We start from the raw sequence: 22,478 nt of genomic DNA, 5'->3' as shown, positions 1-22,478 counted from the left end.
GCATGGGCACGTGCGTGCTTGCATTAGAGAGCAAAACAGATATAGTGGTTTGGCTGATATATCAGCCATTATTTGATGACATTGGTTTCTGCAGTGTCCACATTTTTTTCATGTGTGAAATGACTCAAGCCCAATTTACACTTTGTTGTACGACGGTGTTTCACGCTCCAAAAATAGCCTGCAATGCCGTCGCGTGATGGAGCATAAATTATGCATTACTCTGTCTGGCTGTTGACATTTGACCTTCTTGGTCTGACTTTGACCCTTCTTGGAATCCAGGGTGTTCCTCGAGGACCTGGAAGGATGCCTGGAGACTCCCGAAGGGGTAGGGGCCTGTTTCCTGGCACGGGTGAGGAGAACCAACAGACTTAATGTCTTCATTGTCTTGCAGCTTGTCTGTACATGTATTTCTTTATAGTTTGGAAAAATGTGATCGCCAGTACATGTGTCAAAGATGGACTTCTGTGCCCCATGCCTCTTCTTCTCCAGAAAGAGAACTTCCAGATGTATGAATGCTACTGTCAGAACAAGTCTCGCTCCGACGCCCTGTGGAGACAGTTCTCAGACTGTGCCTTCTTCCAGGTTGGTTTTGAACTGAATCATGACAGATGAATTGCACTATTCTTTATGAAATACTTATTTATTCTATTTGCCTTTTAAGCTACCTCCATGTTTTTGGCATGAATCAGGGCTATTGAACACCCTTTACATCGGTTTCGGCCCAACAACAGAGATACTTGTCTGTATTTTCTGTTTTAAAATGCTGACCCTGGGAGCTGAGCTCCAAAACGTCCTATGCACTCGTGCAAATGGAAAATAAAGTCTATTCTATTCTAGATGCCAAGAAAGTGGGGGGGGGGGGGGAATCCATGTTTGTGTATTTTTAGTATATACGGTACAGTATACTATATATTCCTGAATATACTGTACTGTATATGAATCTTGATTTCATTCACCTGTGTGATTCCTTTCACCTCATGCTCCCCTTGTCTTCTGTCTCAAGGAATGTCAGAAAAAACTGGAGCACAAACTTGGCCTGGACTCCTACCTCTTGAAACCAGTGCAACGTCTCACTAAATACCAGCTGCTACTTAAGGTTGGTGAAAGAACGGCACTGCACAACGCACTAAACAGTGAAAATGAAAGAGTCAATTTAACTCTGAGATGGTCAAAACTGTTCCAAATGGGGCCTCACTGCCACTGGTCCAGTTTGAGAGGCCTGTCATACTCTATGCTCCATTAAATTGGATTGGAGATCAACTGAGCATCCGTGATAATAAATCCATGTCCCTATAAAACCCAGAACTAATCGGCATGAGATTGCACAACCCTGTCTGGGGTTAGGCCAGAGTGCAACATATATTGAAATTGCTTTTTTTTAAATCCCATCTAGTATTGCCCCCATTCATTGTGCATGCTCACGCATACTTTGTTCAGGAGCTGCTGAAATATAGTACAGGCTGTGAGGGCGCCACCGAGCTGCAGGGGGCGCTAGCGGCCATGCTGGATCTGCTCAAGGCGGTCAATGACTCCATGCATCAGATAGCCATCACAGGATATGAGGTGGGCATTGTGTGTGTGTGTGTGTGTGTGTGTGTGTGTGTGTGTGTGTGTGTGTGTGTGTGTGTGTGTGTGTGTGTGTGTGTGTGTGTGTGTGTGTGTGTGTGTGTGTGTGTACAAACAGAAACTTTGTATCTCCAAATTTCAAATTTTAATGTTTTTCCCCCTGTAAGTTAAAGCTTCTTTGTGGAGTGTCACACAAAATGAGTGAAAAATAGCAGATCTGACTACAAGCACACAACGTGCACACAAGTTGTGCGCTTGTAGACCTGCTATTCTCACAATTTAAAAATGTTTTTTTAAATAATAATAAAAAAGGAACTGTTTTGGGTATACAAGGTTTCCACCCGACAGCGATGTTAGGCAATTATGGTGTACTGCATAACAACACATGACTCTTACATTTAGCAAAATTTGTTACAGAAGCTGTCTTTTTTTGTGCATAAACTGCCATGAATATCGTCGTTGTCGGGTGGAAACCTCGTATCTCCAAGTTTAAAATTTGTATGTTCTTTTGCAAAGTAAAGCCCTGCTTCATCATACAAGGCCACAAAAGTAGTGAAAACAGCAGATCTACAAGCACACAAGACACAACACCTCGTGGTGCGAGGAGTTGTGTGCTTGTAGATCGTCTGTTTTCACTAGTTCAAATCATTTTTAAAATGATAATTGCAAAACCAACGGTTTTGGACATAAAAGGTTTTCACCCGACAACGACGATATTTGATATCCGTAAAGAACCTAGTGAGAATGAAGGCTTTATTTCGTGGGTCACTTTTCCATCTGGATGGGACTGAAACGAGCGTGAAATCGAACCCAACCTCTGTGCGGTTTCCTCTGGCCAGGGGGAGCTGTGCGACCTGGGCCGTGTGCTCATGCAGGGCTCCTTCAGCGTGTGGATCAGCCATAAGAGAGGCCCCACGCGCATGAAGGAGCTGACCCGCTTCAAGCCCATGCAGAGGCACCTGTTCCTCTACGAGAGAGCCCTGCTGTTCTGCAAGCGCAGGGAGGAGCCGGGAGAGGGCGGAGACAAGGCCCCATCCTACGGCTTCAAACACTGCCTCAAGGTTGGTGTGTGTGTGTGTGTGTGTGTGTGTGCGTGTGTGTGTGTGTGAGTGTGAGTGTGAGTGTGAGTGTGAGTGTGAGTGTGCGTGTGCGTGTGCGTGTGCATGTACGAGCTTTGTGAAACATGCACTTTAGGGCTGAAACTATCCATTATTTTCTACCGATTACTGTTTGAATTAGGTCCTGTCTCTATGTGAGACATATTCTGCGCAATCAAAGTGTCTAAAATAAATAAAGACTAAATTCAACCACCCCAATTGTATAAGGTATATTCTATTGTACTCTACCATGCAGATAAATAAATAAATTATAAATAGTGCCGCTTTAAAGGATAAAAACGACTTGAGTAGTTCACACCAAAAAATATTTTTTTTTTCTATCAATTACACACCCCTTGAAGCCTTGAATTCATGGAAATTGTTTTTGATTTTATTGCATTCTCAGTCTCCGGTAGCGTTATTGGCTTAGGAATGTGGAAAAACAAAACAAAACAACAACAAAAAGAAATCTCCATGACTTCATGCTTTGGGTGAACTACTCCTTTAAGAGACAAGTTTTGGTTGGTGTCATCATGCATGGAAGTCACTGCGGATGGTGGTGTCACACCAACAGCTGCCACTGCACTTGATTTATTATTGAGGCTGTGGGGAGGAAACAGTCACACGTCGTGTGTGTGTTTGTCTGTGCCACGGAGCAGATGTGTAAAGTGATGTAAGTCTGATGTACGATGATGAGCGCTGCGTTTGGTACGCCTCATCCTTCTCGATGCCATGTTGTGAGCGTGTGTTTCCTCTCCCCGTCCTTCTCGATGCCATGTTGTGAGCGCCGTGTTTCCTCTCGGCAGATGACTGCGGTGGGGATCACAGAGAATGTCAAGGGAGACGTGAAAAAGTTTGAGATCTGGTACAGTGGCAGGGAGGAGGTGTACGTGATCCAGGTGAGGACACGCTTTCACTGCTGGATCCACAATAAATACATGTGTACCATACTGTGTGCGACGTGCTCACACCGCAGCCATTTCTGTTCTATTCATTTATATTGATGCATTCATGTAACTCATCGTGATGGCAGTGAAAAGGCTGATTTCTGCTTACATGACGGAAAAGCCGATCTAGAAGCTCACAACGTGTTGTACTGAGATGTGTTGTGAGCTTGTAGTTCTGCTATTTTCAGAGCGCAACAACCGAGCGCAACCAAACATGAAATGACTTGTCATTTAGTTCTACTGGATCTCTTTTCCACTAGTCCCTCCCTAACATTTTAGTCTAGTTTTTATTTATTGACAAAATTGAAAATATATTAGTTTTAGTCATCATAGCTTAGTTTTTATTTAGTCAGTGAAAAAAGTTAGTCAGCGAACATATTTCGTCATAGTTTTTGTCAACGAAATCAACACTACTTTCAACACTGTGAAAAAACCACTGGCGGGTCTATGGCTGGTGTCTTCCTACTGTATACATTTGGTGGAATCCATAATAATGTAACATTTCTGACATGTTCGATGTTGTGATCTCCCAGGCTGCCACGGTGGAGGTAAAGATGGCCTGGCTCAACCAGCTCCGCAGGATCCTCACCAACCAGCAGAAGCTCCTCAAAGGTCTCAATGCGTCTCACTCTGCATGTGGTCGCTGTCATGTGGAAACCTTGTATGTCTACAACTGTCGCTTTTTTTTCAGGAAACGGAAGAAAAGAAAAACTTGCGCTCCAGTGGATCCAATATAGTTATTATTTAGTCACAAGCTCGTCTTAATTCTTTTTATTGCTTCAATATTTATTTTCCCATTAAGACCTGAGGCCGATTCTACGAGTGCCTTCTAAATCAGTAGTTCTCACACAAAAATGTTCAAAAGTAGCAGATGTACAAGCTCGCCGCGACCATACGCAAAAAAAAAAAATTACACAAAGACCTTCTCCCGGTTTCAATGGGTTAAACCCAAAGACAGACTTTCACTTTATTCTTATTGTATATTGGCTATTTTTGCTAAGCTTTTTATAAAAATGTTGTAACCCATTTTTTCACGGACACCGGCCAATTGTGTTTTTATAGAGGCCCAATAAAGCTGGATGCACCCTGTCGGATTCAAACCCACAACCCACAAGTAGAAATAATGTGATGCAAGGTTTCTGCCTGACAGCGACAATATAATACCACCTGAATGATCCGGATGCGACCAAATTCTTTTGTTTCTCTTTCTCTTCTTTCTTTCTTTCTTTCTTTCTTTCTTTCTTTCTTTCTTTCTTTCTTTCTTTCTTTCCCTCCTCCTCCTCCTCCTCTTCCTCCTCCAGATGAAGCTTATCAACACAGCCACATGGTTGAACACATTCCCCTCTCCTCGCTGTCTGAGAGGTCAGTCAGCGCCAGACTGTGGCTGCTTACTCATGGCTATCAGTGTATTCTTCTGTCTGTCTAGAACACTGTTCTCAGGGCATGTACACACACACACACACACACACACACACACACACACACACACACACACACACACACACACACACACACACACACACACACACACACACTCACACTCACACACACACACACACACACACACACACACACACTAAATGTACTGTAAGTAACTGCACTACTGTCTGCCTTTTGCTGAATTTTCATCTAATCTTCACTGCTTCAGTGAATGTGTGGTGAGTGTTTTGTTGAGCCTTTGGCATAGTAGGCTGTGCGTGTGTGTGAGGTTGTGCGTGTGCAAGTGTGTGTGCGTGTGTGTGTGTGTGTGTACAAGTGCGTGCGTGCGTGACTGCGTGTGCGTGTGAGAAAGGGGCCAGAGTGGCCCGCTCTATCTCTCTCTCTCCTGTGGTTGTGTGGTTGCCTATCCCCACTCCTGCCATGCCGTCCCTTGCAGGGGCGTGCGTCCGTCCAGAGGGGTTCCCAGGGGCTGTCTGCCGGGGCTGGACTTTGTCTCGCTGTCTGCCGATGTGTTTCTGTGCCTGCGTTCCCGGAGCCCCCGCCCCAGAAGCCCCCGGCAACGGCCCCGGCCACGCCCCCACCACCGCCCCCAGCGCCACTGACCCAACCCTGACGCTCAGTGGTAAACTCAGCCTGGCCCGCCTCGGTTCCACTCGCCTCGGCATGGCCCGGCCCGGCTTGGGGGCGGAAAAAAAAAAGAAAGAAAAGAAAACGAAACCCAGGGCTGCTGTGTTTGCATACTGACCGTCACCTGCTACCCCCTCCCTTCTAGAGCTGCCATTATGGCTCATAACTAACCCTAACTAACACACACACACACACACACACACACACACACACACACACACACACACACACACACACACACACACACACACACACACACACACACACACACACACACAAACACACACACATTGAGAGGCCAGTGTCCCTGCAGCCCTGCCACCTCTCACATGGCTCCAGCCATCACTGCACTCATCTTTGCATCTCCCGAGCTGCAATTCTGCATGTAATGCAAAGGGTTCAATTCAAATAACAACAAAAAAAGGAAGAAAATGAAAGAATGTGTTGCCTTGACTTGAATTTTCTACATTTCCTCATGTCAACCGCTTTTTTTCTTTTTTTAGATGAGTCCCGTTTTTTGAGATCTAATCCGATTCCGTTCCAAATTGAACTGGAATCTGTTTAGGAGAAAACATTTCTCTCCCAAAAGAAACATGTTTCATGTTTCGTTGCGACTCAACGTCCGAGTGCTCTATTTGGATCTTGATAAATGGAGACCAGATCTTTTGACTCGTTTTTTGACCCGTGTCCAACCTGTGTTGACATCCTGGTGGTCAGCTAACGGCCTTCCCTCTGCAGAGGAGCTTGCAATGTGGCTGCTCTGTGTGCTCTGCCCTGCTGTCTGGCTTGCACCTGAACGGTCATGGCTGTATGAGTTTGTACTGGACACTAAAGGCGTGCATTGGCACTACCCTCACGATTCAATTCGATTGCGATTCACAAGGTAACTATTTGATTTGATTTGATTTGATTCGATTCTACAATGCATTGCGATGCATCACACTTTTCTATATCACTGCACACCATGGCAAATTTCAGTCAATACAAGCAGTCAGATATATTGAGCATCATATCTTATTTCGAATTATATTAAAATGTTGTTGTCGGTTGGAAACCTTGTATGTCTAAAACCGTTCATATTTGCACTATTTTTTTGTGCGATGATGAAGGATGGCTTTACTATTTATATATAATTTTATTTAGGCTTTGATTATTGATTATCGATTATCAATTATGTCAAGTTGCTGCATTGAATTGAATTGAATTGAACTGAATTGAGATGCATTGCTGAATCTTTGACACCACTGAATTTTTGAGTACTGGACACAAGTTGCTCCTACAGACACTGATCTGAGGAGCAGTTTTTCTGTTCTCTGCCATGGTTTCTGGGTTGGATTTCAGTAGGTCAAAAAGCTGCTCCTGTAGATACTGGAGAAACTGTGGCTGAGAATAACATCTCCCCTGAGTGTGTTCGATCACCTTGCATCACAGCGTGCAGAGCATCTTGTAACATGTATTCCATGGTGCGGTTTCTTCCAGCAAACAGCAGAGGGCGTCAGTGAGTTCAGATGATACTGAGTCAGGCCGGAGCAGTCCGGACCCCCAGTCTCACTCCCCTCCTCATCGCCGCAACCGCAGGAGTGAGTGCACCGCACGCACACACACACACACACACACACACACACACACACACACACACACACACACACACACACACACACACACACACACACACACACACACACACACACACACACACACCAAGGCCGAGGTTGGTGTTTGAGTTCCTCCTCCTGAACAGAGTGTCACAGCAGATTATAGCCTTCCATTACTATACCAATGATACTATTGAGTGGTCCAGACTAGAGATAACTTATTCTATTATTGCTATAAGTCAGCACCTTCCTGGTTCTCTTAAAAAAGGTCAATAGGATTTTTACATGATACTGAACATAATTTTCTCAACTGAACACCAGTGTTATGTGATTTGTTTTAAAAGTTTGCAATCAATCATGTCATGAACGCCACTGTGACAATTATTTTTTGTTTGACATGATGATGTGTAATGTCCCCCGTCTGTAGTTTCATTTAGCCACTTGTTTGTAACCGCCTTTTTTAAGACACACAAAATCTTTCAGAATGTCTACAAGTGAGCTATTTACTAACATATTTTATGTTGTGGAACAAAAAGCGTGAAAATCCCTTAAACTTGTGTTAACCACAGATCTTATTTCAGACATTTAACCAAAACCCCATAAACAAAAAGCCCATAGACTTTGAGAGAGAGTACAACATGCTAACTCGTTTCCATGTTTTAATTGGGACCACAAACTTTGCCACTCTTATTAAGGTTTTGTTCCATTGACGTTAGAGAGAGTAAGGTACATGTTGGCTCACTGGAAAGGCTATGCTACACTAAACGGAATGTCAGTATGGCTGCCATGAAACAACTCTCGTGTGTGTGTGTGTGTGTGTGTGTGTGTGTGTGTGTGTGTGTGTGTGTGTGTGTGTGTGTGTGTGTGTGTGTGTGTGTGTGTGTACTCCCAGGTTGGCCCGGCGCTCACCACTCAGTGGACGTCTGTGAGAGCTTGGAGGAGTGGTCTGGAGGACAGGACCCCTCCCATCCCTCTGACACGGAGGAAGATGCCCCCGGACAACTGGTCAGCACCATAGAGTTATAATAAGAATAGAGAGGACACCAGATATCCCCGCCCGTCCACTTGCATAGAGTTGCTCACCCAGCGCATGAGGCGTTTTCACCCCTCCTTCCGGCCAGTAAAACCGTGACGTAGTGGGTCTACTGTGACGCGTTTTGCGTCATAATTTGTGTTCATGGACGCGCTTCATGAACGAGCACTTCCGGTATGAACGTGCGTCAATACAAGGAAGCCTAGACGCGCGTTCATGTGAGTAGACCCAACTGCAGTACCTCAAAACGGCCACCATGTCCATTTGGTTTCAGGGCGCCCCCAGGGTTCTGGGGGCTTGGTCAGCACTCTGACACTACTATAGAGTTAGGCCACACCTCCTCCATTGGTTGTGCTCTGTAGTGTCTTGTGACTGGATGACACAACATTGTGTTTCCTGTAAAAACAGGTCTTTTAATGCAGGACGACCGCAGATATGGATTGGCATTCATGGTAGCCAACGGGATTCCATAAAAATCTGGTGTTTCGCCCAGGGGGTGGGGCCTTACAGACTATAAAGGCACCCGCCCTGGGTGAAACATCTGATTGGGTCGTCTTGTCAAGCTATGCTAACTAGGCTAACAAAAATGGAACCTAAACAATTATTAAACTAATCTTAAGCTCTAGATGTGACTTCAAACTGAGCTTATTAATGCATTTGTGTATAAATGATAATCGATTGATGAAGATAACACTAGCTGCTGCAGCCTGGTGGCCAGTGAAACACATTGTCATTGTACATTTCCACAGATACTGTATCTCTTGTGCATTCAGTAACTGGCTGGATTTATAGAAATGGTTTTGCACCTCTGCACCTCTCTCAGTCTCCAGGCAGATACAGGGCCTTGGCAGACTGTCACAGGAACGGACCGGACAGCGTCACCATCAAATGTGGTGACGTCATCCACCTGCAGCACCAAGGCAGCCAGGGCTTCTGGTGAGTTGTGGCCTGACACCGGCAGTGGTGGGAAAAGTACTCACATTTTGTACTGTTCAAATAATTGTAGTGGAGTAAAAGAGTCAAGTGTAGTAAATATTTGCGTTTGAAATGTAGTGGACTTGTACTTAAGTATAGTACTTAGAACTCTTACGACAGGGTCTTACTGTAACGTAAGGTTTGTACCCTGTTACTGCCAGGGTGTGTGTCCATCGATGACTGTGTCGTATGGAAGTACTCGATAACAAGACACTTAATCTACCTTACTTACTAGCTGGCTGCATCAGTTATATGCCTAAGAATGCTTGACCTGCCTGACAGAATCGCAAAGTAGGATATTCCAGTGGTATATTTTAATAGGAGGTTATTGGGCACTGGAAATGTTAGATCTTCACCAGGAGCATGGACTTGAGCATCCCTACATCCACAGGCAATGTGAATGTGGGGATGTTCAAGGCCATGATAAAAGATGGAGCTGAATGGTTGGAAGAAATCAATGACAAACCTAAATTACGTACATAGTGTCAGTTTAAAACTGTGTATGAATGTGAAATATATGTTGTGTATGATCTATCAAAGAGCCAGCGATCTCTGGGTGAACAGAAACGGGACGGTACACTGGAACAGAGTTAGATCAAAGACTACAGTATGTGGCTGTTGTGGACTTGGTGAAGTGGAGGATGAAACCCAATTTCTATTGTACTGCCCATTTTATTATGATTTAAGGGAAACACTCTTTGACAAAGTACATGTACAGTCAGTAGGTCTGTCCCTCCCTGGATAGTGATTTAGTTAAATACTTATTTGATAAACGCATTCGCGATTTCAAATTTGGTCCATAAAGCCTCGGTCAGAAGAAAACAAGCAACTTAAGCATAGTGGCACTGTGATGGATCATACCAACTCGTTCTTATTCCTAAATATTGAGTTATTTGTATTGTATTATGTACTGTACAGTACACCTTGTCTAAGTTAACATTCAAGTCTGTCTTCTGTTTATTCTCTCCTTGTTCTTTTCTTTTCTCTCTCTCTCTCTTTTGCCTTCCACTCTCTAGTTTGAAAATTAGACCACTAAACTGTCTCTGTACTTTTGATCAGTGATGTATACAGTATGTGGTATTTATTTATTTTGTTTATTATTTTGGTGTCAGCATGTTGGCACTAGAAATATTGTGTTCTTTAAAATTATTCATTCATTCATTCATTCATTCATTCATGCATTCACCCACCAGTGTAATGAAGCTGCTTGTCTGTCACTGTGTCCAGTGTCCACCACCAAAAGGTGCAGAAAACGCACACCTTCAAGTCGCCTCAGTTGCACAGCACTTTTTGAACGTTAAAGTTACAAAGTGCTTCATAAATGGTAAATGATGCATTTATATATTTTATCCAAAGCGCTTTATATAGATCTGTGCATTACATTCACCCATTCACACACCGATGGCGGAGGAAACCATGCAAGGGACCAACCTGCCCATCGGGAGCAATTAGGCGTTCAGAGTCTTGCTCAAGGACACTTGAGCATAGAACTGGGAACCTCCTGGACGCTCTACCGGCCACTCTACCCCTGAGCCACTACCACCTTTCTATGCACAAGATATTTCAGCCTTAGATCAAGAGTCAACGCAAAATATTGGAAAGAAAGTGCAAAATAAATTAAAGTTACGAACCTGGATCAAACAAAAAGATAACACCCTTGTGTCAGGTGGTATGTTGAATGCACACTCATTTCCTTCGCAGTCCCTCACCCCCTCAAAAGCCGGTATGAGTTGATGGAATAGTTGTGACAACGACCTAAAAATGTGCAGTTCAATTTATAAATGCAGGAACATTTTTAAAGATAATTTGCTGTATAAAACTTCATTATAAATCATAAAATATAATTTCTAGTATGTGAAACGTCCTCATTTTTTTCTTTGTTTTTGCCTTTTGTAACAATGTTTTGTTATTGTTTCCGTTTTAAGTAGATTATAAGACAAAAAGGGTAGGCATTATAAGCTACGACTTCAGCCTACACCTTTTCGGTCCAAGTATAGTTTTTTCTTTCATGTTTTTAACTCTGTACATGGCTTAAGACCAAATAAAATAAAATAAAACTATTCATTCAAATCTCTTCCTTCCTCCAGGCTAGTGAAGAACTTGAGTCGGCGACAGGAGGGCCTGATCCCAGCATCCAGCCTCCAGATGATCTTGGGAGACAGCAGTCGAGGACACTCCACCAGACTGGAAGGTAAATGGAACTGGGATGGGAGCATAACACAGCACAGGTACCATAAATGTATTATATACTGTAATGTCTTCAGAGAATTCGGAGAGTGTTTGAAATCTCTATATTCTCCCGTAGACGCAGGGAATCTGAAGGCCAGAAAGCTCAGCACCCCATAGGGAAGAAAGCACAACCGAATGGGTAAACTTTGGACTTACAAACATGCCCCCGGACAGGCAAACAGACATGACGACACAGCTGTCTCATAACTGATGGACGACACGTTCCTCTCTCCAGCGGCTTTCACCACAGCATTCTGGTCAGTAGGACGAGTACAGTACGTAGAAGTCTGTGGACTCTGCCTTTACCCCAGCTTTTGATTGACAATCTCCTGGATCGATGCTTTTATGTTGCTTCTCCTGTCTCCTTCAGTGGACACCGTCACTGAATGTGTTGGACAGATGGACAACCAAAGGTGGCACCAGCAATACGGCACAGGAGCTATTTGGAACTATTAAGAACTATTAGCTCTCATGGAGAATCCACAGCCTATCCCTGGCTGAGGTTTAATCAACAGTTATTACTATCTGAACATATATTTGGTCCCTCTAATACTTGAGACTGCAGAATCTGTGTGTGTGAGTGTGTGTGTGTGTGTGTGTGTGTGTGTGCGTGTGTGTGTGTGTGTGTGTGTGTGTGTGTGTGTGTGTGTGTGTGTGCGTGCGTGCGTGTGTGAATGACATGTTAGTGGTCACCATTATTTGGACACTAACCCAGGATTTGCCTGAAACTTTTCTAGGAAAAACGTTTATACATATGCAGTACAGTACCACTCATTTTTAACATGTACCTCGTTGTTTCATTTTACCTCATCATTGTATCTTCATAGATTTCATTCCTTAAGGCACCTTTCCTCTGAAAGAGTTAAAATGCCAAAATGTGCCGTGCCATATTGCCTTTTTATTCCTCCTCTTTTTTGGAATTTTATGCTCTTTTGTAAGTACTGTACTGTTTTGCGACGCAAGGTCAGTGTTTAAATACTGTTCCTGCTTCCACCTCACTGATATTCAAGAGGCACTTTAACACGGTCGAAGGTCGATAGGAGAAAAATAGAAAAGAATTGTGCTTATCGAAAGGTAAGCTGGTCTCTGCTTTATATCACTGTACGCCTTCCTAATCAGCGCTGTTGTTGGCTTTGTTTGTCACTATTCAGGATAGGCAGCAGTCCCCCTGTACCCCAGGTAGTTGCCACAACAGGGAAGATGAAGTCAGACTTAAGCCCTTTGCACACAGGCGCGTTTAACCGCACGGATAAAACGGACAATATAATTTTTTGAAAAGAAAACAATGATTCTCTATGACCTCATGCACACCGGCTCCGAATTAGCCGTGCGACGAGTGGCTGCCGCCGTGCGTTTTTTTCTCGATCGAAACCAGTTCGATTCGTGCGTCTTGTCGCATGCGGTAAAAAACTCATCACTCCTTTTATGACTCCTTTTTGGATCCGCAGCGCCGATTCCGCACAGCCTTGCACACCAAATCCAATGCGTTTTATTCATGCCGCAAACGAAAAAAACGCAACTGTCCTGTGTGCAAAGGGCTTTAGCCCCGGGTGATGAAGAATGATATGAAAGAATTCATCAGTCAGCTATATGAGAAGACGCTGCTACAGACACAGCTCTGTCCTCTGCATCCCACTCTCTGTCTGTCTGTCTGAGACAGACAGACATCTCCATAATGGAGGCTGATTGTCTCCTCTTTGGCATTACAACTCAGTTAATCTTGGGGCTCGCCAATTGGGGTGATGGGGGAGGGGTGGTCATACAACAAACATGAAATATACCCACTGTGTCGAACGCTTAATTAAATATTGATTGCGGACTTATATGAATTTACCACATCAAATCAAGGCCCCAGTAGGAGGGCCGCCTTTGATATGTCGCCTTTGATATGGAAATGAGCCAGGCGAGCGGTAGGGGCCCTGCTCCGCACATTTCATGTGTTGTTCATTTATTTATTTTGCTATCATGTTGTTCCTTTCGCAGCGTGAGGCGTTGACGCAGCCCCGCGAAATGATGTCTCTTTAAGTTTACGGGAGACACACTTGACTGCACCACCACTGAGTCCTTTTATTGTCTTCCGTACATGGCAACAACTATAAAATACATTTTTTTATACCTTCAATCCAAAATGCTGCAGTTTTTGCACTGAATTTCCAGATATGGGAAAGGGAAATTGTCTAGTGTGTTTGTGTTGCTAAATCTTTATTTATGACAGGAAAATGCATGGCAATGGCAACTGAGCAGGTTTGTACTGTATTGTTGTTAAGAGATGAGTCATTGGCCTTGACTGGCTTCCTTTTGTAAAGCCTCAGTATTGTACAGAAATGAATAAAACATATTTATTGAAATCGTTATGACATTTTTATGTAACAGCTAATGTGAATAAAAATGACACATTTGTTATGTTTATCTTTTGTTTCGTTTTTTCTCTTTTTTTAAGTGAACACAGGCTGCTTGCATCAATCAATCAGCTTTATTGTTACAACACAATTACAGGTAAGGTTGAGGTGAAAGTAACTGTGAAAGTAACTAGGAATTACGTAGAAGCAAAGAATGGAAAACAATATGAGCACAACAAATCTGAAAAAGCAGCATGTTAATATCAGTATCTTGTCTAAAGAGATCCTAAAAATGTTGGCCTAGTGTATTCAATACAGTGCATGTCAGTATCATGTTGCTTAGAAGTCTGAATGGGAGTCCTAAACACATTAAATGTAGGCCTACATCAGTATAGTGCACACTCATTCTAACATCACATGTATTTTGCACATCCCACAAGAATCTCTTGATACCAAGAAATCTTGGAAACTCGAGTCACTGTGGAAGCATAAAAGAAGTGTGCCAAACAATGTGCATGCGAAGAAATAAATAAAGTATTGGAACAGCACATTAGTTCAAGCTTGAGATATGCTCTTCTCTGCTAATTAACTTGCATGTGTTTTGTTTGCCTTCAGATGTGAGTGATGTACTCTGATTGTCATTTGCGCCAACTTTCTTTGTAATTTTATTACTTTATTTACATAGAGACAGGAACCCATGGGCAGAAAGAGGGGAGACATGCAAGACATGATGTGAGTCGGATTTAAATTTGTGTGCTCGCAACTCACAAAGAGCATGTGGTCAGTGCACAAACTGGTTAAACTACCCGGCCGGCACCCACTGTTCGTTCGCTATTATAATATTACTGATATGAATCTGATTTGATATAATCCTATCTGTTATATCCATAATTAATTTCAATTTGAATACAGCCAAAACACTAAACATGCTGGAAAGTGTACATATTATGCATTTATCGCAAATACAAGGGTCAAAGCCCAGAGATTGGCAATGAGGTGTCGTAAATTGTGGGACCGGTTGAAAACTGTCCCTTTGGGTTACTCTCAATAGGCCTACAGTAATTTTGCAATCAAGCGAGGTGAATAATTTAAGGTAGGAAGAGATTCTAAATGGCAAAGGGGCACATCATCGGAGGGATTGATTCTTTGAACCAGGACTTTATTTCATATTCAGCATGTGCTGTTACTATATTTTGTACAGTATTGGTTTAAAATGTGCACGTAAAAGGAGTAGTTCACCCCCAAAATGATTAGTTTTCTATTGATTACTCATGCCATGGAGACTTGAGTTCAATAATATTTTTTGGTTTTAGTCGCATTCCTAAGACAATAATTTAATTACAATAAATGTACCCCCATTGATTCCGGATGGGGACCCGAATGCATTTGGGTCCCCATCCGGAATCAATGGGGGTGAATTCACTAAAATCAATTTTTTCTCTTAGGAATGCGAAAAATAAAAAATAAAAATTATTGAACTCAAGTCTCCATGGCATGAGTAATCAATAGAAAAAAAGTCATTTTGTGGGTGAACTACTCCTTTAAGGCAGTGTCTCTCATAAGTTAAGGGTCAGGTTCATCCACATCGTTTGCCACTGCCAGTCTGCTCCTGTCCTCCTCCATGACGTATCTTATCCAGCGGTAGTAGTGGGACACGCGGGTGTACACGCCGTACTTCCCCTCCTTGGCGCACTCCTCTCCCCAGCTTATAATGCCCGTCAGGAACCAGGTGTCGTGGAAGCGGTTGGCGTGCGGGCCGCCGCTGTCCCCCTGGCAGGAGTCCTTCTCGGTGTCATAGTACCCCGCGCAGAACATGTAGCGCGTGATGCGGGCACTGCTGCTGTCCTTGCACTCGGTCCGGTCCATGAAGGGGACCTCCACCTTCTGCAGGGTGCTGCTGGTAGCGCCGTGGAAGCGCGTTCGGCCCCAGCCGCTGACCGTGGCCGGAGAGGCCTCGGTCACGATGGCCTCCGTGAAGGCCTTGGGGCCCAGGCAGATGGGGCGGGCGGTCGCCGAGAAGACGATGGGGGTCTGGAGGCGCACCAGGGCGATGTCATTGTTGTACAGGCTCACCTGGGATTGGTAGCGAGGATGGACGCGCTGCTCGGACACCTCGTGATCCTGCTCAGTGCCCTCCTCGATGTAGACGTTGTGCTCCCCTGGCAGAATACGGGTTACAGTTTATAATAATAATAGCAATACGTTTAATATGTAACGCACTTTATATTTGAAACAAATCTCAAAGTGCTCTGTTAATTTATGTAGCCATGATTTTTTCTCTTCAATGGCCCACGTTGCCATGGTTACCATAGACTTCCATGTAATTGCGCAATTGTGTAAAAAGTGCACGCCCATGCCTAGATGATGCACCACGTGTGTGCAGGCTGTTCACAGCTTTCAAACAAAAAAATCCGCTTGGAAATCCGTTCAGGCATTCATGATTTATAGGCCATTATGTTTTCTTCAGATGTAAACAAACATGGCTGGCATGTTTGAAAGAATGGGTTGGTATGGGGGTTAAACATGCAATTTCGCGATCGCGATCATGCCTAATACATTTCTGGAGGTCAAAAAAAAATTTTTTTTTTTTTAAATGTTGAAAAAAAAAAAAAATGTTTTTTCAAAAACGGCCCAAACTCGGGAAACTCGGGGTTGGCACAGCACTAGTACCAATACAAACTCGGGAAACTCGGGGTTGGCACCATATGTGTTAAAAGAAAAAAGATTTTGAATGAAAATAGTGAAATGAATAATATTCAAATCAGTGCTCAACTATACATAGCTAAGAAAGGTTTAAAAACACACAAGGAATCAATAAGTCCATCTAGGCAAATGCCTTGTTCCACAGCCGAGGAGCAGCTGAGCAGAAGGCCCGCTCCCCCGTGGTGCGGAGATTCATCATTTTGGTTTATAACAGTACATCATTGCTGTTGGACAAAAACCTCCTATATATTAAAACCTTTTGTGTTGTTTTGTAAATTAACACCCATAAAAGCATCAAAAGTAGCAGATCTACTGTACAAGCTTGATAGCTTGTAGATCTGCTACTTTTGCTATTTTTTGCCATTTGAATCTTGAAAAGGTTCCACCCGACAGAGACGATATAATCCATACAACCTGACAAGATTTACCCTAAATGAGGCTTTGTACAGAGACAAGAGACATACAGTAACACTGCCTCCATTATGCTTTGGCTACAGTGTTTAACAGAGGAGTGGAATAAAAACCCTTAATTTGCCATGAGTGGCGTCCTGTCTTACCCACTCTAACGAAGAAAGATCCCTGTCCCTCCACCAAACAGTGTGCAGCAGTGACGACCCACAGCTCGCTGAGAATGGCCCCCCCGCAGAAAACCTGACCGCTGGGACGCGCCACCAAGGCTACCTGGGCCAGAGCAGGAAGAGGAGAGCTGGTCATCAGCTACAGGTCAGAGAGTGTACAGCAAGCTAGGTTTCCCAAACTTTTCAGGCCGCTCAAAACAATCATATTTGAACTGGGGACCCCCACCCCCCACCCAGACAAGCACTTGGAATTGCAAACATTACATTCGGTTTGACTTGGTTCCACAGATATATTTTGGGAAATAGCCGAACTACAAGTTCACAACGCCTCACACTGCGAAGCGTTGTGTGAGGTTGTATTCACAATGTTTGCCTCTTTCTTATGTAACATTTGACAATTTGGTATTAAAAATGTCTTAAAAGTAATTCAATTGTAACTTTAGAAATGTGCAGATATACCCTGTATAGTGTATACTTATATTTACAATGAAAACCTGCAGCTCCCATGCGTCAGTCAGTCAGTCAGTCAGTCAGTCACACCTCATGTCACGCTCCATACAGTATACTGTATAGCCAATGGATATCCATTATTGGAGCTGACTATCATCACCTGGTACTGTTTGTTGGTTTGTTTACTGTTGAGTGAGAAAACAATGTTGCACATTAAGCTAATCATTTGGGGACACACCAAAATAATTTGTGGACCCCCGGTTTAGGAACCACTAGTGTACAGTAATGTTTCAGGTCCTGTTACAAGGAAATATAGCCTGTCGTTACCTTTCTTTATCCCCTTATACCAGCTTTTGTTAGCCACACCACATCCAAGGTTCAAGTTAGTTTTCAAGCCATTTTTCACACTCTACCTTATATGTACGGTACATTTCATACCTGCCATGGGATCTCTCCGGGTATGACAGTTTCCCCTCCGACGATGCGTTTCTTGACCTCAAACAAGGGCAGCCTGCTTTGGGACGGGGCTAATGTAGAATCCTCTGCGGCTGGAGAGGATGCGGTGGTGCTGGCTACCGTCGGAATGGGGGAGGTAGTGGCGTTGCTACTCATGTTGGTCTGCAAAGTGCCATTTCCGAGACTCACTTCTGTGTTATTTTCGAATAGAGACCTCGTGGATCCACTGATCACTGTCAGGACGTCTCTGCCACACGGATATTCAGCTGCTCACAGTAACATTGGGAACCTTGTTAGAAAAGGTCAGTATTGTAACATTTAGCCCAGCTTCTGCTGAATATAATAGGGGAATGAATTGGATGTAGTTACCGGTTGGCTCACAGTTGACCCCGTCCTTTGCCAGTTTGTATCCCTCTGCACAGGAGCACTTTCCTCCGAAGGTACCCATCGACTCGCAGAAGTGCATGCATTCCCCATTGTTCACACTGCAAACTCTAGCAGTGACTGAACACAGATACCACACCAACAGTTTAAAAAGTGCCCCATGTGGCTGTCACCTCGTATGTATTAAATCGTCGTTGTCGGGTGAAAACCGTGTATGTCCAAAACCGTTCGTCTTGCATTTATCATTTTAAAAATGAAGTGAAAACAGCCGATCTACAAGCACACAACGCCTCGCACCGCGAGGCGTTGTGTGCTTGTAGATCTGCTGTTTTCACTACTTTTGTGTGACGGCCTTGTATGATGAAGCAGGGCTTTGCTTTGCGAAAGAAATTACAAATTTGAAACTTGTAGATACAAGGTTTTTGCCCGACAGTGACGAAATCATTGTTCATCGTTCATTTGAACAATGAACTTTATAAATCTGATTATAAACAGATTATACATCTGATGTCTTCTCATTTGACATCTCTATTGGGAAACATTTAAAACAAAGCCATGAATGTTACTCTGGGATCAGGCACCAAGTCAGAGACTGGAGCAAAAACTGTATCTGGCATTTAATCGAGGTCCCGTGAAATGATCAGGTCACAGTCCTATGGGATTATAAATCTGATGTCTTCTTATCCCGTTTCAAATCCTAGCCGTGGGATGTTCACTTACAAATCTCACAGTTTCTGCCGGTGGAGCCGCTGAGACAAGAGCAAGTGTAGGAGCCTAGGTGGTCCGTACACTCTCCCTGGTTCTGACACGGACTCGATTTACACTGGTCTCCATCTGAACACACACACACACACGCACACGCACACACAAGCACACGCACGCACGCACGCACGCACGCACGCACGCACGCACGCACACACACACACACACACACACACACACACACACACAGTAATTAGTTTAACCACTTAAAGGACGACTTCACCACTTTTCAACCTACATCTTCATATAATAGGTCCTCACTAATGTTCAGGATAAAATAGAACAATCCTTTTCTACTCTGCCTGTCTACCAGTGACATCATCGTTAGGCAGATTTCTTTTTCTTTTTAAACAATGTTTAATTCATTTGCAAGTGTGATTCACGTCATGGCAACCACACTTGCAAATTAATTCTGCCCTTGTCCCTTTTATGCCCATATATGGAGATCCCTGATGTCATCAATATTTGTTTTATTATTATCGCAAGAACAATGGCTTCCATTATAGCATGGTAGTATTTTCAGCAATAGAAAGCCTGCAGTTTCTATTAGCTTGGATTCCCCATCGATGATGTCACTGGTAGGCAGGTTCCTGAACTTCCCACAGAATTGAGTAGAAAATAATTGTGCTGTTTAATCATGAACATTAGTGAGGACCAGTTATATTAAGATAGGTTGAAAAGTAGTTGACCCCATGAGTCCCCCATGGCTCCATACTTGGTCTGCTCCTTTTTTCCCCTCTTAAGCCGAACATAGCCTACTTCATAATGTGTCGTGAGCTTGTAGACCTGCTACTTCCACCAAATGTTCCCCCCAGAATAGGAATGCTATGTGGTTTAATAACAGCACCATTTGGTTGCTTATAGACCAAGTTATAGTGAGAATTGGTAGACAAACACAGGGACAGAGAGGCATGCACATTCTTGAGTCATTTCTCCCATGTTTGATGTGTCGATATATATAGGTCAGTCGGTTAAGCAAGTCTTACCTATATATCCCACCCAGAACTCCATCTGAAAAACAAACGTTAAAGCCTTGCAGATTAATGCAATCCATGTTAACAATGATGTGTATGACTCGGATCAACAAACACACACATACGGCTGTGGGCATTTCATAAACGCACGCACGCACGCACGCACGCACGCACGCACGCACGCACACACACACACACACACACACACACACACACACACACACACACACACACACACACACACACACACACACACACACACACACACACACACACACACACACACACACACCGTCAATTCATCATCCTCAAACACCTCCCTGGCCTCCTCTAGATCACATCTTTCCTCCAGACACTCTCTCTCCAGGTTGCCTTGTTGCCACTCCTCAAACAGCCCGGTGTTGTGGCGTTTATGCCTCCGTAGGACGTTGTCTGCTGCCTGGCCGGACAGGAACACATGGCTGCTGTCTGGAGCTGCTGGGGCTAGAGAGCAAGGATGTAAAGTAACTACCGTATGTACATTTACTTAAGTAATGTACTTAAGCACACCTTTTTAGGTATTTGTACTTTACTTGAGTATTTCCACATTTCCAATACTTTTACTTCTACTCCACTACATCTCAAGTGCATCCTGAATTCCAGACTTTAACAGAGTATTTCTATATTGTAGTATTGATACTTTTACTTAAGTAAAATATGTGAGTACTTTTTCCACCACTGAGAGCAAGGCCAAAGAAAAATAGTATACAATCACTGTCGCTGAGTGCGAGTGAATGCTCACACACAGAGGTTCTGTAAACACAGCAGTGGACCCAATACAAAACAAACAAAAAACGGATGTTAACTTTATGTTTAACTTAACCATACCATACCATACTTATTTTAGAATAACCAACGCAAACATCTAAAATGACAAGGAAGCTTTCCCGGTTTAAAAATCCCAAGTAGGACATTTTCCAAAACCTTAAAGAACAAATCCTTTTGGGATATGCAGGCAAAAATAACTCCAGTATACTACTCATATATAACAGCATACACACACATACAGTATGCACACCACACAGAAACACCCACAAGCTCTGGATGACTCTTGTAAATATATTCATTACCTAGCTGTGTCCTCCATAAAAAAGGCCTTTCTTGTTGAAATGAAAAGAAAAAAAAGAAAAAAGAAAAGAAAATTAAGAAACGTAACAACCTTAACAACTTAACCATACTTCTCTCTTTCATCAGTAGCATGCATAACTGTGAAATTAGTTTTTGTGATATGACAGTTGCTTCATATGGGATTCAAATTGGCCCACTTACTGAAATTGGTTAGCAAAACACCTATTCTAGAAGTATAATTTGCCTATAACGTGGGGGGATTCCGGACTATTGCAATACCCCACCTCTCTTCTCTACTGCCAGCCCTATACAGACGCACAACTGGATCACTGGACTCAGAAATCAAAATAAAACTTTTGAGATATTACGTGTGGCTATATGAGATAAAGATAAGCCTTATTATACTGTACCTGCCAAGCCCAGCTGACGGTCCAGCAACAGCACACAGCATAGAAGAGACAAAATGACCGGAGCCATAACAATCTGATAGCCTGACATATACACACACACACAGTGGGTCACCACTCCAAAGTACAGCACATGGTTGTTTATACTTAATCTGCACCGTGTGGGTGCAGATTAAGTACCGTAAGAAATGTTTGTCCAGAAACTGGAGTAGAGTGTATAATGTGTGACTAATAGTTATTGAGTGTTTCACTGTGTCAAAACAAGGATGTTTTCCTGTACTGTATGTGCAAGGTTTTAGAGAGTTAGTCACGTTTAATAGATTTACAAGAAGGGAAATGTAGAATTGAGACCAAAATGTACTTAGTTTAATGTAATGTGTGCAGTGCACTTTAGACTCTTCACCACAAGATGGCACACGTATACCTCAGTCTTTTTCTCTGTGGTTGGCACAACATAAGTCAACACATTCTTTGTGTACATGCGTCCGTGCCTGTGTGTGTGTATCCAGTTGGGTCTACATAATACAAAACATATTATGTTTTGTGGATCTGGAGAAGTTGTATGACCGGCTCCTCCCTGAGAATGGAGATATTGTGGAATGTGCTATGGGGTGAGGGGACCCTTACTGAGGGCCTGCCAATGTCTGTAGTGTCATACAGTTGGGATGATCAGCATCCATGGTTTTTCAGGCCATGGTTTTTCAGCAGGGAGTGAAGCCGCTGTTCTTTGCATGGAAAAGGAGCCAATTTAGGTGGATCAGGCATCTAGTAAGGATGGCCCTGGCTTGTTCCCCAGGGAGGTCCTCTAT

The 22,478-nt window shown here is 43.4% G+C and overlaps 2 protein-coding genes across 3 annotated transcripts in view; one reads left to right on the top strand and one right to left on the bottom strand.

Annotated features, from left to right (window-relative positions):
- mcf2a (MCF.2 cell line derived transforming sequence a) overlaps window positions 1-11,626 on the top strand; it is a gene marked incomplete at its 3' end in the record, with an annotated part of 44,355 nt that extends 32,729 nt beyond the window's left edge. Inside the window, exons 18-30 of the mRNA XM_080745450.1 lie at window positions 280-349; window positions 490-582; window positions 1,004-1,096; window positions 1,438-1,563; window positions 2,406-2,627; window positions 3,470-3,562; window positions 4,144-4,222; window positions 4,912-4,972; window positions 7,157-7,257; window positions 8,165-8,277; window positions 9,129-9,241; window positions 11,368-11,471; window positions 11,586-11,626. Coding sequence (XP_080601576.1) covers window positions 280-349; window positions 490-582; window positions 1,004-1,096; window positions 1,438-1,563; window positions 2,406-2,627; window positions 3,470-3,562; window positions 4,144-4,222; window positions 4,912-4,972; window positions 7,157-7,257; window positions 8,165-8,277; window positions 9,129-9,241; window positions 11,368-11,471; window positions 11,586-11,626 — 1,309 coding nt within the window. The remainder of the gene's footprint in view (window positions 1-279; window positions 350-489; window positions 583-1,003; window positions 1,097-1,437; window positions 1,564-2,405; window positions 2,628-3,469; window positions 3,563-4,143; window positions 4,223-4,911; window positions 4,973-7,156; window positions 7,258-8,164; window positions 8,278-9,128; window positions 9,242-11,367; window positions 11,472-11,585) is intronic.
- A 2,114-nt stretch (window positions 11,627-13,740) lies between these two features.
- On the bottom strand, window positions 13,741-21,775 carry f9a (coagulation factor IXa). 2 transcript variants are annotated; one of them, XM_080746377.1, is made up of 8 exons: window positions 21,673-21,775; window positions 20,448-20,638; window positions 20,168-20,192; window positions 19,140-19,253; window positions 18,405-18,539; window positions 18,018-18,301; window positions 17,109-17,232; window positions 13,741-16,007 (listed from the first exon to the last, which is right to left on the bottom strand). In XM_080746377.1, the coding sequence occupies exons 1-8, from the start codon at window positions 21,758-21,760 to the stop codon at window positions 15,412-15,414; spliced, it is 1,557 nt and encodes a 518-aa protein (XP_080602503.1). In that variant the 5' UTR covers window positions 21,761-21,775; the 3' UTR covers window positions 13,741-15,411. The 2 variants fall into 2 exon arrangements, with proteins under 2 accessions (XP_080602503.1, XP_080602502.1); XM_080746376.1 differs by lacking the exon at window positions 21,673-21,775 and adding an exon at window positions 21,265-21,591.
- Between the last annotated feature and the right edge of the window lie 703 nt (window positions 21,776-22,478).

This window comes from Nannobrachium achirus (assembly GCF_963921795.1).
Source record: "Nannobrachium achirus genome assembly, chromosome: 17".
Lineage (NCBI taxonomy): Eukaryota > Metazoa > Chordata > Actinopteri > Myctophiformes > Myctophidae > Nannobrachium > Nannobrachium achirus.
The sequence above is the reverse complement of the archived record's forward strand: the minus strand, read 5'-3'. Positions and strand labels throughout refer to the sequence as shown.